The sequence below is a fragment of the Athene noctua genome, chromosome 1 (genome assembly GCF_965140245.1).
Source record: "Athene noctua chromosome 1, bAthNoc1.hap1.1, whole genome shotgun sequence".
Taxonomy (NCBI): domain Eukaryota; kingdom Metazoa; phylum Chordata; class Aves; order Strigiformes; family Strigidae; genus Athene; species Athene noctua.
In genome coordinates, this window is record NC_134037.1 from 90,435,656 (window position 1) to 90,451,421 (window position 15,766).

At 44.0% G+C, this 15,766-nt stretch overlaps 1 protein-coding gene across 1 annotated transcript in view; it reads right to left on the reverse strand.

Moving 5' to 3' along the window:
• SRD5A2 (steroid 5 alpha-reductase 2) overlaps window positions 1-15,045 on the reverse strand; it is a 30,586-nt gene extending 15,541 nt beyond the window's left edge. Inside the window, exon 1 of the mRNA XM_074925667.1 lies at window positions 14,734-15,045. Coding sequence (XP_074781768.1) covers window positions 14,734-15,017 — 284 coding nt within the window. The 5' untranslated portion in view covers window positions 15,018-15,045. The remainder of the gene's footprint in view (window positions 1-14,733) is intronic.
• Between the last annotated feature and the right edge of the window lie 721 nt (window positions 15,046-15,766).

Consider the following 15,766-nt stretch of genomic DNA (forward strand, 5'->3'; position numbering starts at 1 on the left):
CCACTTATTTCTTCCTTTTTGTTTGTAATGTGGAAAGGAGATCTGAGCGAGCTGAAATAAACATTGTTAAAAATTGACTGAAAGCCTATAATCAAAGGTGACTGAAGCAAGAGCCTAGAACCAGGAGTTAGTATCTTTCTCGCCATCACCTGCCAAACTTGGCAAATTCATTGGAAAGACGGGGATTTGTTTTTAAAATATTTTGCTCTTTCATAGCCAAAGAAGTTGAAAGGAAGCTTAGTAAAGCAAAGGAAATATGTCCTCTGTAGAGATCCCTGTTGAAATCATGACCATTACACACAGACCCACAGTTTGTCCTCAGCCAACTACTACACAGCCAAGTACTGGAGTGCAGGATGTACGGCATGATGGACCTTTTGTCCGAAAAGCCAAACACTAATACTTGTAACAGCCTCCTTGACTGGGAGTGCTATATGTCTTTAAGTGCAGGAGGCAGGGCACACTTCCGTATTTAACTTAGGTAATCCTATTTTCTTAAAATAGGTTTGTTGAATGAAGGAATTGACATAAATTAGATATATTATAGGAGAGGGATGATAGCAGCAGAGGTCCTTGACCCATGTCTTGATCTCAGTAAGATTTTTTACACTGTCTCACATGTCAATCTTATAAGTAACTTGGGGTTTCCTGGTTTAGAGGATGTTGTTTTAAGTGGCTGCAAAATTAATTGCTAAATTATATCAAGGGATAGCTAACAATTGTTCCCTATCAAACTAGAAGGATATTTTGAGAGAAGTTCTGAAAAAGACTTTTCTGGTACTACTCAGAGGATTGTTTCATGAATGATATGCCTCTGGAGAAAAAAAATAGCATTCCTGATGTCTGTGGCTGGCACAACTCTGGGAGATACTGAGCACATCAAGAGTGAGGGATAGAGTTTACAACAATCTTGAAATATTGGTTTCATAGTTTTAAAACAGTAGATGTGATCAGTGAAGACAATGGCAAAATACTGCACTTGGGTAAGACTGACAAAATATAAAAGAGAAGCTGGAGAACAGGCTGGATAGTAGAGGGAGTGCTGGTAGCTAAGCATGAGCTAATGATGTCAGGCTGTTGTGAAAAAGGCAAATGTTAAAATGTAATGTGGGAATGGGAGTGCTGTTGGAGACACCTGAAATAATCATTCCTCTTTGCATGTTTTATTAGGAACTTAAATTACACTGTGTCCAGCTGAACTCAGCACTTTACAGAAGACAAAGTGGAAGCAACCCAGAGAAAAACAACTGTAGTCTAGGAAATGTGACATGCAGAAAAACCGAGAGTCAGGGTTGTTTGTACAACTGTATAAAAAGTTGCTGCAAAGAAGAAAGAAGTGAAACATTTTCCTTGTCTATTGGGAACAAAACAAGAAGTAACAGACCTAAACAGCTGTACAGAAAATGCAGCTTAAGCATTAGGGAAGGATAGAGAGGCACTGGAACATACTAGCTGAAGGGTTGGAGGAATCTCTATCAATAGCAATTGTTAAGGACAGGCCAGACAACCATCCATCAGGAATGAGGAGAAAATCTGAGGACTATGTGCAGCCAGGAACTATCTGGGAATGGGAACTTGAAGCTATCTTTGTGAGAGACAGGCTCTGACAGAAGCTGGGACACAGGGATGAGATCTGGAATAAGCTGAGCAAAAAAACTAGCACAAGAAAAATCTTTTGCTCAGGCTGCAGACTGAACTCAATGCCAGGCCAGCTATCTCGGCTGAAACCCTAACTAAACTTGGTCCAGATTTATACTTGTATGAGGATTAGAGGACAGGCCTAGGGTCAACACGATTAGAGGGACTGTGGTGACAAAACACGTGCGGATCTCACGGTGGTTCATGATTACCTCTACTGCTTGATCGTATCTAAAGGGCAGCAGCACTTAAAGATTATGAGAACGTCTATTGTTTTATCTAAGCAATGGTGTGTCAAAGGCTTAGCCAGCCAAAGCATATATTTCAGCAAGGTATCTCACTCTTTTTCTTCTCCAGAAATAACCACTCGATATTTATGAAGACAGATCACTTTGTTCCTATTGCTAAACTGTGGGTGTCTGCCAAAAGCATGAAACGTGTGCCAGAGTAACTTAACCAGACACTACGCTATGCACTTCAAAAAGCTCACTGCTTCACTGGAGCAGAGAGTTCAAAGAGTTCACGGAGGCTGAGAGTGTGAGCAGAACAAAAGGATGCATCTACATGAAAAATGGTACGAAATCCAAAGATACACAAATCTGTGCTCTTTCAACTGCATTTATCAGAGAAAGTGTAATTATTTTCCATAAGCGGTCCTACATGGGGCTGAGAAATGACCAAAACCAGACATTTGGTAAGCTATCCCTCTCCAAAGATAAATCTTGGTCAGACTGTATCAAATCAACATACACTAGACTCTAGAGTTGCAACTAGAATTGCAAGACACATTGCTAACAGTCTTTAAAATACCCTTAACTGGCTTTTTCCATTCTAGTAATTCCTTCTTTTCCTTTTCTACGCCTACACTCCTGCTCTGTCTCCATTTTGCTCTTTCAGTCTTCCTAACTTTGTCCTTTCTTTGTCCTTCTTTCTTAAGATTCTCATCTCCTTTATGGATCTTCATGTGCTTTTTTTCTAATTAGGAGTTGTCCCTCTTGCTGCCCTACCACTGCACTCTGCCTCTCTTTCATTATAGTTCTTTCACCTTTATCCCTCTCCTTCTGCAGTTATGACTGTGTACCTTTAGCAACAGGATTTCTCCTCTTGGGCTTCCTAGCAGGTCTTTATTCCCTCTGCAGCAACTTTTCTAGATCCTGTAGCTGGAAAGGACTCAGCAATGACACAGGATTACTATGGTTTATATTGACCTGTACATGAAAACACATCACCCCTCCTATACTATTTAATTCCACATTCTGTTTGCTTTGCACCGACTCCATAGTGTCACATTTCAATAAACTACAAACTCTTTGCATAATTGGGACATATGACAGCATTGATCTACACAGTTGCTGCGATAGAAGCTGGTTGTTTGTTCCAGAGCAACAGTGGGTACTCGTGGACATGAGGGGGGGTGCAGACCTCCTGGGTTTCCTCTCTCCTGAGTGCCCACGCAATTGGTTTGTGTGAGGGAGAAACAGGCCAGGTACCTGGTGGTGGAGGATTTCCAGTGCCAGTCTCTAGCTGGAGATCCTGTCCACCCTTGGGGACCTGCGAGCATCTGTTCAGTCAGAGGCAGCATGCTCACTGCTCCCACCACAGAGAGCAAGCTGGTCAGCCCAAGCAGCCGTGTCTGGCAGGGGGGGTCACAGAGCAGGAGTGATGCTTTGGGGCTACAGGAGACTGAGATACACACCTAAGGACACGAGGGCATGGGTGTCAGCCAGCTGTAGAAGTCTCACCCTCAGCACAAAAGACTTGACACATCTGGGTTGTTTATTCTGCTACAAGTAGTTTGAGATTGTAAACTACATGTTGTTGTAAAAACAAAACAAAACAAAACAACCTGAGAAAACTGAGGTTATAAACTAAAGCAGTTTCTCTCTAGCTCTGTTTTACAGATGCTCCTATCAAAACCAGTTCTAAGTCCTGCCTCTGCTGAGAGTGCTTCTTTCAACATGCAGCAGGGCAATGGTAGAAGCATTTTTGACTGTTTCAACACAGTCCACAGAGTTCAGAAGTGCCTCACCAGGTCATCTTCTTCCTTACTTGTTACTATGCAAAGAAATGCTATAAGAAACTGAAAGATTCAGCAATAAACCTCTGCAGCAGTTTAGGCCTGTTGTGTGTCGGGAGTGTCTTCTTCATAACTGAAATGGCCAGAAACACTGCACACCTTTTTCTCCAAAACAATCAAAAATGTTAAAGCTGAAAATTATAATTTCTAAATCCTTAGGCTCACATTTTGAAGAATATTGGTTGAAATGTTTTGCTCTTGGAAAAGTAGTAATCCAAATTTCTTCTGAACCTGTATGACTTCATGGCATCCATGGCGGTAGAGAGAGGAACAATATTTGAAATGGCTTGGTCAGGTCCTAAGTTTGTGCTCACATTAGAATGATCAGAAGACTTAATATAATCTTTTTTTCCTACAGAAAAGCACTACGATGGGCTGACTCTGACTCATGGTCATCTTTGCTCTCTCCCAAAATGTGTTAAAACATTTCCTAACACTGAAAGTATTTAAGTGAAACACTCAACACATAGGAAGTGCTGGTATTAAAGTGTCTCTTGAATTAAAGTGTCTCTTGATATCTGGATGCTGTCCTCTCACATCTCCTTCTCCCTTCCATTTCTTTTCACTCTTGCTCCACCTTCTGCCCTAGCTGTTTTTAACAATTCTCCTACTTATTCCTTCCTGTGCTACTCTCTTTCACCTGACCTTTTTATCTCTTCCCACCTTCTGGCCCTGACTGTAAGCCTCACAGTGTTTTTTATTTCTCTGCATTCAGGACTTGTATTTTCCTAATCCATGCTGCCAAGACTCCAGCTAGGAAACCACTTCTTCCCTGTTGAGTACCCTATCAGCCAGAAATGCATCAAAAATCCTGCTCTGCCCCTACAGTCCCTGCTTGGACAATACTTGGCTGGATCGCAGGTTCACACACACTGATCCTGCTTATAGCCTCTGATGAACCAGAGAACTGCTCTGTATGGGCAGACTCTGGAGACGTCAGCTGAGGAGATGACAAACTTTATGTTAGAACAAATACAGATGCATTTCTCAGAAACAACACTGCCAAGTTTAAATTGCTTTTCCTGAAAATAACCAGAGACACATATCTACACTCTAGTAACCTTAACCTAGGCCAAGTTTGAAAACATGATTCTTTTTTTAAAAATGGGTTCTAAAGAGGAGCAAATAAACACAAAGAACTCAATAACATAATGTAAATACAACTTTTTTTTCCTGTCCTTCATTGTTATCAGGAGTGGCAAAAGTTTTATAGATGCACGGAATTGTCCTGCCCCAGGTATGTGACAGGAGTCACTGGAAGGTTTGCTAGGACCATGCCGGCCAGAGGTATTTTCATGTGCATCTCTAGCAGGAGACCACACCAATGTGACTAGACTGCTTTGAGTAGCCCAGCTAGCTTATTCAGAGCTCTCTTTAGCCTTCCTGCCCTACATCAAATGATGACATGAAGACCTTGCTCAAGGGGATTTGGCTTCTTAGGAAAGTCACCCAGCCCATCTTTACCAGTACATCAAAGTGCTGCAGGCTGTCACTCTGCCCCAGGATCTGCTCCAGCAGAGTCCTGCCTGGAAATTGATCTCTTCCTCTGATAGGCAAACCCTCTTTCTCTAGTAGACAACACATCTCTTTGCAGACAACCTTGATACAGTGACATTTTCCAGACATTTCTGGGAGGCAATCTCCCAGCATGGAAAGTATTGGATTAAGTTGATGAACTCTAGCACAGTTAACAAGTGAAACAGTATTTTATATATGGCAAAAGTTGACTGTGGGTGTTGCTACTCTATTGCCTGTTTATAAAGAGTAATTAGGAAGGAAGAGGTCAAAATCAATCTCCTTCAAATGTGACCTTTTTTCATTGCTACTGCAGGTGAAATTTTGATGCGTCTTTCTAGGAATGGTGAAACTTTCTGCCCATTCTTAGGTATTAATAGGGCAGCACTTGATGTTTCAAAAGTTCACAGATAGATAAAATTTAGCGGGGTCTTAAAATGAATTTGCTTTTATCAAAAAATAGATACATTTTTCTTCTTATCAGTTGACTTTTTCCATCTTCCTGCACTGAATATTTTAATGCAGTTTTAGTATTAAATTTTTCTTACAAAATAATTTCATTGCTATTGTTGTATCTATGAGATATTCCAAAAATAATTACAATGTCAGCTGAGTGGTCAGCAAAGATTAACAGAGCTCTTATGTTCAAATGGGTGTAGACATACATGAATTTAAGTATTTAACCAAACTCAGTGAGGATCACCCTACTGATCAATTCACCTGCCAGATTCAAATCAACATCTAAAGGGAAAGAAGGACACTTCAAGGCATGTAACTTATCTTGATTTATAGTTCAAAAGTATTTATTTGTCATCATTACTCTTGACCAAAATGACTTTAATTTTGAAGGAGATACCAAGAATATAACATGCCAAGGGAAACAGGTGTAGTGTCTGGGATGGAGATGTATTTATACTAGGAGGTTATTTCATAAATTTTTCTTCCTAACAGAGTTCCCTAAAACTAGGAAATGACCTAATTGTATAAGCTTTTGAGTACACAAAGAGGCTCGTGAAAATTTGTCCTTTTGTCAATCTGTATTTATTGGCTGATTAAAAAAGTGCTACCTCCTCCCATAGACTTGTGGACCTTGAAAGAGCAATGTCCATAACAAATTTCCCACTGTGCATATGGAATGAATCTTAATGCTTCTCCCTTGCTTATTATTTCCGACTTAAAAAAGCAGCCCCAATAAGGGAATAGTACAGACATCCCAGTATTAAAACAAGTTATTTCATAAAAGCATTATTATTTCTAAGTAAAAATGTTTACTGAAACTCCTGTATATAATTTAATCTTTTTTCCTCTCTGTCTTAGTATCGCCATTTATAGCCCTGCTTTTCCAATATCAACAGCAGGAATCTGGTAATGCAAATCCAGACCCTCACCAGTTTTATCAAAGCTCAGTGGAGTTTGGTGCTCAGAATGTACCTTCTAAAAAATAAGGCTTTAAATGCCCAGGATAACAAGTGTTGTAATGTCCTCGCTGGGCCCAAACCTCACATAGGTGAGATCAGAAGGGCCTGCTCGTGCCTTGGCGACAGCCTCGTGGCTGGGATTTTAGGTCTCTGCCCTGGGACTGTAATCTGAACAGCTCTCTGCAGAGCAGCTGGGATTGAGTGCCCACCAAGCCTTTGCATATTCATCAGTGACAGGCAAATAGGAGCGACAGAGAAGTTTCAGAGCAAACATGAATAATCTTTTAGCTATGGCCCTGCTCCAGGTAGCAGAGATGAAACGAAGAGAAAAAACTTCTGTGACCTGCTCTGTGTGTATTGTGCTTCCCTTTATTTCTGGAGGACAGAACAGACACTCTGTGTATGGAGCTCAGGCCAGCGGACTGGCTGCAAGACAACAAATGTCATCTAGAATCATAAATTGTGTGCAGCACACAAGCATACAAAACCTTCTTGAACAATCAGATTAGGTAATTACGGCCTTAGGTGGCACAGTAGGAGCAGTGGGTATGATAAGGAATGGAGAGCAGGAACATGGCACACAATAACGCCTATCTGGGAAGAAAACCTGGAGCAAAAAACCCCCAAACCATAAAGGATTGTAAAGCTGCCTTGTTATGACAAACTAGCACAAATGGATTGGCATCAGATAGAAATATACTGTTAGCAGGCATGTTGTCTTAAAAAGAAGTAAAGAAATGCAAAAGTCTTATCTCTGCAGAAATTCTTCCATTCCAAGAGATAAAAGGAAAAAGTATGTGGGTACACTTTGGGCTGGGCAAAAAACTATAGGTTTCTGTAACGTTAGCCCACTTTCCAAGGGGAAAGGAATGTATAGATAGGATTATTTATGCTCATAGTTCGGAAGGCATTCAGCTCATATTCTATTTTGAGAGCATAATTAGGAAGTATTTAATAATGCTAGAGGAGACTGCAAGGAAACAAACTCCACACCAGCATTGGGTACATAAAATATTACACTTCTGTGGCAAAGCATATAAAGAGATACTTTTGTTGACTATTCATACATTAATTTGAGGAACATGGATAAAAATAGCAATAAATCTAGTATTTTCACTGAAGAAATTAGATATTAGCATTACTGAAACTCACTGGGATGAGTCACAAAAAGTTAAACTCATTGACTGGAAAGAAAGGAATGCATGAAAGAGGCAAAGTGAATGGCCAGCCTCTGATATCGCTATCAGGTCTAGAGTTACTGATAAGTCCAACCAGCAGGAGAGAGGATGCAAATGTATTACTGAGTAGCTGGGGAAGGCCAAACCGACTCTGGTTAGGGCCAAGCGCAAAGCATCGAGGTGAAGCAAAACAGAAAATAGGATTTGTTACTTGTCAAATACATGCATGTTGTGTCTTGGAAGATTAATGAAAGGCTTAATGAGGCCAATAATAAAAATGTCTTTAGTTATTGACACCTAATGATGGTGACTTTCTAAGACAAAAGGATAAAATAACTATTTCTATGAGAGGAAAAAAGTAATCTCTGGGTTAAATCTGGTGGTTATTATATGGTCTGATAGCAAGGCGAGTACCACTTAGAAATCTAAAGATATACTTCAAACTTAATCTAATCGCTCTCTTTACCCACTTCATATTCCAAAAAACAGAACTAAAACTCCTTATGAACTAAGACAAAATACCTCTACAAATTATGAGCAAATTAATTTATAAATTACATACTCATTTGGGGCCTGCATCTGTCTGCATTTCTCTGGAGGCCTGAGCTGCTTTTCTCGCTGATCACAAGTAGGCACACCTACACAAAAAAAATGACCAGCATGTCCAGGTAAATTGCTGCACCTGCCTGACCAACCAGGCAGTACCAGTAAGCTTAAAAAGGGACTACGTGAGTCACATTCTGCAGAGCCTGGGAAGAGGGAGAGTCTTTTTCTTTCTTCCCCCAGCTTAGATTTGGAGACAGAGGAACTGGCCAAAATGAGTGTAAAAAACTTATGCAGGGATACTGTTTTCAAATGCTCCCGGTTTCCCATTCTTTTGCCATGAAAGCCTGCATTCCCTGATCTTTTTAGAAAGATGTCAATTCGTAGGAAACCAAGTACAGGCAGACTAAGTGGGTTACCGCAACTAAAGGCGTTGAGGGATCCAGCTGATCTGAAAGAGCAGCCCCCTTAATGTCTGTCACATTCACCTGAGTGCACTTCAGAAATGAAACCAGCAAATTTATATATTTTATATATATATATATATATATATATACACACACACTAACAGAGTAAAAGCTTAGAAACAAAGTTGCAAGAGAAGAAAACAAATAATTAAATGTAACTCCAGGTGGTATTTGAAACTGAAATGCCTCCTTAAATTGCTGATGCCTCAGCTACTACAGGCAGCAGACTGGGGGCACCCTCTCTTTTACACCAGTATCTTCAGGACTAGTTTTGTAGGTCAGTGAGACAAGGCCTTCCTTCCCTGCCACTGTGTATGGTGGCATCTCCTTGGCCCCTCACCACTCTGTCTTGCTCCCTTCTAAGAGAAATGCAGCATTAAGGTTTATATGGAATCCAATTGCAATGGCTTCCTCTCATCATCTTACGTTTTGTTTCCCACCTCTGATCTTTGAAGCTGGATTGCAAAATGGAAATGCAGCAAACTGGCTTTTCCCCACCACCTGAGGGCTTCAGCTGGCATTCTCACTGTATTCCTTAACCACCACAGCCCCTGTAGCAGGAAAGGCTGTATTACGAACTACATTTCAAAGTGAAATACTTTATAAGTCATTTATCACAAGAAGTATTCCTGTATATACATCTTATGCCACTCATCATTTTCAGCTCATGGCCAGCTTTTCACAGAGATGGCACATACAGATGGCAGACTTGGCATTCAGTGCTTTTCTCACTTTCTTTCTCCTTTTTTCCTGCCTTCCCACACCGGCAGTTTTGGAGGCCCTACTATCACAGGCCCTACCTTAAGAAAGTGAAGAAGCTATGAGCTTATCTAAAACAGATGTGATAAATCCAGATTTTTACAGGACGTTTGTTTTAGCATCATAGAGCATTTGGATTTGATTAAATTCACACTGTGCTGTGGTAATAAAGTGCACATTGAGAGATGAAGGGCTGGCTAACTAAGGACAGCAGACCAAAAGGCAGGGGGTGGGATTGGGGATTCCTCCCTCCCCTTTCCTCCCCTCAACAGCAGCAGTAGCTTGCCTTTAGCCCTTCATAAAAGCCTCAGAGAACACACCATCTTGTGCTTGCCGCAAAGAGAGAGACTGCTGCCTAGCGGTGGAAGAGAATGATGGAGAGCGTACCGCTGTCATGGTTCACCACAGGCTGCTGGACTGCTGCTCTTGGGCCACGGCAGGAAGGAGGGAGGTCTCCTGGCTCCATCCACCTCCTTCTTGCTCTCAGGCAGCAAATCTTTGTATTGGACTGTGGGGGGGGTGGGGGGTGTAGGGGGTGGCTCTTTGGCCATCAGCTGGTACCCAGATGACTATCTTCCCTTCTCCTTCAGCAGTGGGCTGGCTCACAGGGTTCCCCACCGGGCAAGTAGACAGGTTCTACAAAGTCCTTGTCAATGAGGAGCCATCAGCATTAACCCAGGGAGTTTCCAGAAGAGGATCAGAGTGATCCTTAAAACATTCCTCAATGGCCTGACAAGAAGTACAAAATTACCACTGATAAAGCTGGCATATGGCACAAATTCTAGACAACTGGTAAATATCAGTGTGGGTAGGACAGCATTACCGATCACTAAGTCCATACAGAATAGTTACTTTAAAATCAAAGAAATACAGCCATACGAACACAAACCATTCTTAAGGAGTTGTAGATTGTAACCTTAGTTACAGTCGTGGTTACACCAGCTCCAGGGTGCTCGAAGTAGCCTGGAAACACAGGCCTTCCTAGTGTGACTCCAAAACAAAAAGCACTCTTCTGATCTGTAAGCATGGGAGTAGCATACGGGAACAAGAAAGTGATGTTGTCTCTAGATGTGATACTACAACGCTGGTGGTACTATAACACCGATGTCTTCATTTTAAAATGGATGTAGGAAAGGAGGAGAGGAAAAAAGCCACAGGAATCATCTGAGGGCCGAGGGAAAAAAAAATGTCTTGCATTGAGGGCCTTCAGCTGTGGTTCAGTGACGTTATAAATCTGGTTTAGGATACCTCAGATCAAACAAAATATGTGGCAGCTACTCGGCACCATGTCCAAAAGCAGGACAAATTAATTTTGCTGGTTTAAACCTGTTCCTAAATTTATGAAAAGGTAATTTTATCCTGACCAGCTTCATGCTGGATGAAGTATCATGTGTCTGTACCACTCTAACTCTATGTCAGATCAGGTAATGTCTGTTCCCCTGTATCTGGCATAAATCCAGCATAAAATCATAAATTCAGCATAAACACCATATCATGTGCAGTAGCTAATTCATCAGAAATCTGATCATGTGCTGCTATATTATCTGGATCACACTGGTGCAGATGGAGGACCTGACAGCTCTGTAACAAGCAGATTGAAAAGATGATCTGATTACTGTATAAGTGATATCATGGTAAGAAAGTACTAAAGGATACTAAAGAGTGCTTTAAATTAGCACAGAGTGAGAAACAGCACCACTGGGACAAAAATCAAGGCTTGTCAAATTCAAGCAAGACATTTTAAACACGTTGTTTAAGCGACAGTAAAAAGAGTTCAGAAGACCAAAGAAAACAGTGGATTCTCCATCGAAAATGATGGATTCTTCATCTCCTGGGGTCTTCAGACCAAGACTTGAAGTTATTCCAAAATACATCCTTCAGCCAAACACAAGCTACTGGTCATAACATATAGAAAGGGAGAATAGCTAGCAGAGCGGTCTTTTTAAAACCTATGTTTCTCCCTTATGGACTATATTGTCCTGCTGAGCATACCTCTAATCAAAGCCTCCCTTCTGCATGTATGTTTGGTTTAATAGATGAGACAAAATTAGGAATGATAAAAGCTTTCCTGTGGAGAGAAAGAAGTCACTAAATTATGCAACAATAGAAGAAGAAACTTTTCTCTCTGTTTTGTACAAACATAAAGGAATGCTTAAATACAGATATCAGATGATCGGTAGTAAAAGTAAATTAACGAAATATATTTATAATTAAAAGTGGAACAGTTTTATTCACTTCAAAATTTTAAAGTCAGAAAAACTGCAGTAGGCTACATCCACTCAGTAAATGCCATTTTATTATTGATCATTTGTATGTTTTACTCGTTATACCTGCGGTCAAGTTTAATCACAAAATTTTTTGAAACTATTGTTAGATTACTTCTAGTAAAGATAATAAACTGAAAAAATACCAGGATGAAGTCTGGCTGTTATATTAAAGTACTGAACCTCTTTTCAAATACCAATGCTGATGACAAGTCCTAACCCAGTGTGACCAGTAGCCCCTGCTCATACCAGTAGCCCCTGGTAATACGGTTAGCATAACCAATGTCATTTTATAAGGCAAACAGCCATAATACGTAAGCATGCTGATCACATATCACACCACCCCCTTGGCTTCTTTCTACACCTTTTTCAACATTGCAGTAAGACAGTTTGCCCACCAGCGCTGTTGCCAGGATGTGGTGGTACCCGTTGTGGAACAGGGAAACGTAACAGCACACGAGATACCGCCTATAAAATCCAGCAGCTGCACATGGGCTTAGAGGGGAACGGCCGCTGGACGGCAAACCCCGTTATCCCCCGGTGGTCAGGGATGCCTTCACCATTGTCATCTTCTTCCTCCAAGGACTGAGTAACTCACGTTCTTTTAGGTGAAGTCTGAGTCTAGATTACAATTATGGTATCACACGCTGATTATGAAGATTTGTCTTGATCTGGAGGGTCCAGGTTACTAAAATGTTTAGGTATATAAAAATCCTAGATAATAAGAAAGCCATGTAAATTATTAGAAATTTTGTTTAACTGTAAACTATGCTAATTGCTAAAAATTCTGTGTAACAATAAGCTATACTAACTGCTAAAAATTGTAGATCACAATAAACTATGCTGATTGTTAAAATTTTTAATGTAATAATAAAGCTCTGTTTACAACCACAACCCTGTGGCCATTGGTCATTCTACCAAAGATCCCTCACAGAACCTGCTTGTCCCCATAGCATCAGATGACACCCAGAAAAACTCCTAATTGCAATTTTTGTTGCTCTTTTACATAACAAGAGAGCACTAATATTTAATACGACATTTCAAATACAAATTGATTTGGTAGAATCTCAGGATGGCTTGCATGAGAAGAGGCTGCACAGCGTAAGAATAAAACTGGAATAACATGCATCATTAGAAACAAAATTGTTTGTTATACAGACTTGGTTAAAAAGAGGACTTTCATTTTTAAAAGGGAAAAAGTATACTCCAGCCACAGACAAGAAGACCCCAAACTGTTTGAGAAAGAAAATCTATGAAAACAGGGTGCTTCTGCCCAAGTCTAGCTGTAATGTTGAAAAAAGAAGCCACTGACTCAAAAGATGTATGCATACCGGTAGGGTAACGGTTCTTTCAGTTGTCTAGTGGTGACCGTTGATTTCTGTGTTTCTGATATGATTGGGAATTCTTGAGAACAGCAGAATACATTAAATTAAATGTAGTATGACTACATATAATTAATACATTAGCCTTCTGGGAGCCAAATGTGTTATAGGTAGTGCCCTCCAGCTGACTTAGTGCAGGAAAGACAATGTTAGTGATAACGAACAGATCTCTAACGTAAGTGTTTTAGCACTTTAAACCATTCTCCGTTTTAAATTTATCTACAACAGCCTAGAGTTTCTATCCCTAAACCGTCTGCAGAGATACTGCTGCTGGATTTTCAACATATTGATTTTGGTGGAGTTGCAAATAATAATTTCTGATCAATTATTACACGAGTGTTTTCTATTTCTAGGAAGCCAAACAAAAAATAGAAATAGGGATCGGGTTAAAAAAATGGCAAACCAAGTCAGAAAGAAGTTTTGCCTCAGAAGTTACATAGCTCTATGGCATAACGTTGTCACATGGACCTGCCATTTGTGAAAAGCCATTTTTTTTCTGTGAACAGAGACCCAGAAGTCAAATTCCTTGTGAAAGAACCCCACAGAAAATGGAGGTGGTACAGCAGATAAAACACACTCGGCTCAATCTGTCAGCAGATATATTCTGGCGATATACTCCAGGACCAAACCCCTCTGACTGCAGAACCAGGTGGCAACTGTAGAGCTATGTCACTTCAAAGTTATCACCAACAGTGGGTCAAATCTCTACGTTTTCTTTGAGCTCCTGATTAGTAAATACAGAATTAATTGGAGTTACAGCATTCACTGGCATCTGATATGACAAAGTTTCTAAAAAAACAAACAAACGAAAAAAGATAAATTGCCACTTCGGTAGTGAAGTGGGAGTGACAAACTGAGCATAAAGCACCAGGCTCTGTGCAGCGGTGCAGAAAGCCTGCAGGGACTCTGTCCCTGCGCGAAGGGCACAGCCGCGCGGCTCGCTCCCGCCTCGCTGCCCCACACCGCGGCGGTTTAGCGCCGGGGCCACCCTCACGCGTGGGCCCACGGCCGGCTTTGGCGGCCGGCGCTGCCCTGCTCCGGCCCGCAATAAGCCCCTCGCACGTTCCTTTACATCGCATCTGGATTAGTTTCACCCAGAACTTTGCTCCAGTTTAGCGGAACCTCGTCCCTTTGTTGTTTATTGGGTGTTTTTTTAAAGATAAACATCCAAAGCATACATCGTCTCCCCTCCTTCAAGCACCCGAGTGGCACCTGCTCCTTCCCGCGGTGGCCGGCTCGGGGCAGAGCCGCAGACCCGACCGGCCCCTGCGTTCGAGCGAAGCCCGGCCGGGGACGCGGAGCGGCCACCCCCTTCGCGCTCCCGCCGGCCCGAGGACCGCGGAGGGGAGCGGCGACGCAGCCGAGACCGGCCCCGGCCCCACCGCAGCCGCAGCCCAGCCCTCGCCCCGTTTCCCTCGGCTCGTCACCTCCCCCGCTGGCCGCGGCGGCGGCCCCGGGGGGGCGCGGCGGGAGCCGTGCCCGGCGGCGGTACCTGTAGAAGTAGTGCCAGCAGAAGAGGCAGCAGAGGAGGCGGCAGCCCAGCGGCTCCAGGCGGGGCGGGCTGCGCAGCGCCAGCAGCAGCGCGGGCACCAGGAAGGAGGGCAGCTCCTGCAGGAACCAGGCGCAGCGCGCCGGCAGCCGGCCCCGCGGCCGGCACAGCCGCTCCTCGTGCTTCCCGTAGCGGGACGGCACCCGCCGGTACAGCGAGAGCTGCAGCAGCGCCAGCGCGCCCAGCAGCGAGCTGAGGGCCAGCACCAGGCCGGGGAAGCACTGCATGCTCGGGCGGGCGGGGGGGCGGGGGGGGGGGGGGTGCACCGGTGGCCGCGAACGGCTCTCGGCCGGCGCCGGCCCCGGCCTTTAATTAGAGCCGCGGCGGTCAGCCCGCCCCGCCCCGCCGCGCTGTCTCCCCTCGCCCGGGCTCGTCAGAGGGCGCAGCCCCTCTCGCCGGCGCGGGCGAGGCGCCCCAGCCCGCCCCGAGGGGAGCTGCCCCCCGCGGGGCCGCGCCCGCCCCTCCCTCAGCCGGCCCCGCAGCCCGGCGGGCGGGCGGGCGGCGCGATGGCGGCCGCTGAGGGGCGGCGGGGCGGCCCCGGGGCGAAGGCGCTGTCCGGAGGTGCGTGGGGCGGCGGCTCTCGGCGGGGACCGGCTGCCCCCGGTGAGAGGGGAGCGCCGCCGCTTCCCGCGCTGAGCCCCCGGCAGGTGCTGCGGGCTCGGCGCACCGCGGCCTGGCAGTGCCCCCGCGGGCGGTGCCTGGCCTCGGGGTCGGCGGGCGCGGGGCTCTGGGAGCGGGCGGTGCCGCTCCGTTCGCCTGCGGGTGCGGCGTGGAGGCAGAGAGGTGCTGAAGGCCGGGTCAAAACGAGCAAATGTCGATGCCCCTGGCAAGGACTAGCGAAACCCGGTCTGAAACCTACGAGCTTGACGGCTCCAGCTCATATTTGGCATAACCAGACTGTGCTTAACCTTTTTAAGCGCCCCGAGTTTTAGTGGAGACAGTCCTAACGAAAGTGCTAGCTTTGGGGTGTGCTCAG